The sequence below is a fragment of the Triticum aestivum genome, chromosome 1A, assembly GCF_018294505.1.
Source record: "Triticum aestivum cultivar Chinese Spring chromosome 1A, IWGSC CS RefSeq v2.1, whole genome shotgun sequence".
Classification (NCBI taxonomy): Eukaryota; Viridiplantae; Streptophyta; class Magnoliopsida; order Poales; family Poaceae; genus Triticum; species Triticum aestivum.
Genome location: NC_057794.1, coordinates 233,986,141 through 233,988,116, shown reverse-complemented (window position 1 = coordinate 233,988,116; position 1,976 = coordinate 233,986,141). Strand labels below are relative to the sequence as shown.

Below are 1,976 nucleotides of genomic sequence, written 5' to 3'. Positions count from 1 at the left end.
ACTTTTTACCTTTTAGGTTGTTGGGGATAGACGCTTTCGCAGATCTCCAATAACCCCGGCCCCAATAACCAACCCGACATATGGGACCCTCTTGTCAATCGGATCGGATACCTCTCTCACTCCCTCCCTCGCTCTCTCGGCAGCGTGTTGGTCTTGCGGTGGCGACGTGCGGGCGGCGGCGCATTGACATCGCATGTATTGGGAGAAAGCCAACTCCCCCTCCATATATAGGGGGAGTTGGACTGTTTTTTTGGTGATCACGATAGTTTTTTTGGGAAAGGGGAGCTATTGGAGCTGTTTTTTTGGGCCCAATTCCCCCAATACCAGAAAATTATTGAGGAAAGGGCAAGTGTTGGCGATATAAGCTTTCATGTTTCTGAAGGGATAGTGTTTGGTCAACGTACGCATGTGGTTGTTTGGTTTCTGATAAAAATTATGTGTTCATATACCATAGTAAATTAAAGGCAAATGTAGGCACAAATAAGTTACGGTGTGATACTATGTTTGCCATGCCACTGAAATATCATTATAATTGTGCCTCAACCAAATATTTTCACTGCCTCAAATATTTCCTACTTCTAAACATCTGATTTGGTGGTTGTCCGTTCACTCCTTTTCCATCCTCGTTTAAAATTCAAATTTGTCAACCTTTTCGTGCCAAAGCTTATCACATCTTGAGAGCGAAGGTTACCAAGGTTCGTCCGGTCTATGCCTCTATGGACCTTGTCCTAATTTGCCTCACATGTAATAGTAGTTCCTTTATCCATTGTCTATAATTTGTAAATGAACGCACCAGAGTGAATATAACCTGAGTTAACTATGTTCCATATTGTATTTTGGTTCTGTAGCGTAGCACGGGCATCTTACTAGCTCCAATACAAAAATGTGTTGTGAACTCGGTCATTTACTCTTCCCCGCAAATATTCTGGTCATCTCAATTGTCAGGATGCGACTTTGATACTGGCAGGTTCTATTGTCTAAGTTGTGCTTATATCTCAAAATGTATGGTGCATTTCATTATGTTTGCTCTTCTTTTTTCTAGTTTAATGTATCGAGGAGGATTTTCTTAGCATGTCAACTAGACTAGACAACTGGATTTTGTGTTCTCCTGTTAACTAAGGCTTGATCTGGTGAGTAATAACCCTGTGGCTTCTGGCAGATGACAATAACAAGTAGTATATGACTGCAAAGCTATCAGTTGAATCATCGGTAGAAGGCTTTATGCCTTACAAGCTATATATGAGTATTCCTTTTGTTCATAGTTTAGATGCTTAAAAGAGAAGTAGTTGTTTGCTGTTATAATGTTCATACATTAATATTCTTTACTTTACAGTTATGTCCTTTGTATCCGCACAACCCGGAGGTTTTACTGAACGAGCTTAAATCACCATCTGATTTGCTTGACTTTGGCGAGTTCTCAAATTGCATGAACTTCAGTACTCAGGATGGTACTCCTCTTCTAAATGTTGCCAATCCAACGTTTGACTATGTGCCACCGAAGCTTGTCAGCCTTTTCATCACTGATACGTAAGTTCTTTCTGCACCTATATTTGGGATCATGTAAACAACGAAGCTTGTGTCTGGTGCAGCTTTGCCTTGAGAGTTAAGTTTGAAAAAATGTACCCTTAGAATAGTTTGTGCCTTGTGTTGTAGTTCCATGAGTTGTTATGTGGGGTCATGGCTGATATTTAAGGGGATAAGTATCCCTGGTTATCCTTAGCAGTTTAATTCTCTTGGAGAAATTTCTTGGTTCTCAAGTTATTTATTATGTACTAAATAAAGTTTGTTAGTTCGTCTTAGCCTCCAAACATAGCTGGAATGTATAATGTGTATCAATATCAATCAATAGACAAGCAGAAAAATAGTCCCACTTATCCTCCCCAAGTCCCCCCCCCCCCTTCTCGTGTTGTGTGGCAGCCTCCTCTTGGCTGGGCGTCACGCCTCATCTGTACAGGGCCATCTACCTATCATCTACT

The 1,976-nt window shown here is 40.9% G+C and overlaps 1 protein-coding gene across 2 annotated transcripts in view; it reads left to right on the top strand.

Annotated features, from left to right (window-relative positions):
• Window positions 1–1,976, top strand: part of LOC123043971 (translation initiation factor eIF-2B subunit beta) — an 18,909-nt gene that overhangs the window by 11,484 nt on the left and 5,449 nt on the right. For both annotated transcript variants that reach the window (XM_044466590.1, XM_044466597.1), the window contains one exon: window positions 1,334–1,527. In XM_044466590.1, coding sequence (XP_044322525.1) covers window positions 1,334–1,527 — 194 coding nt within the window. The remainder of the gene's footprint in view (window positions 1–1,333; window positions 1,528–1,976) is intronic.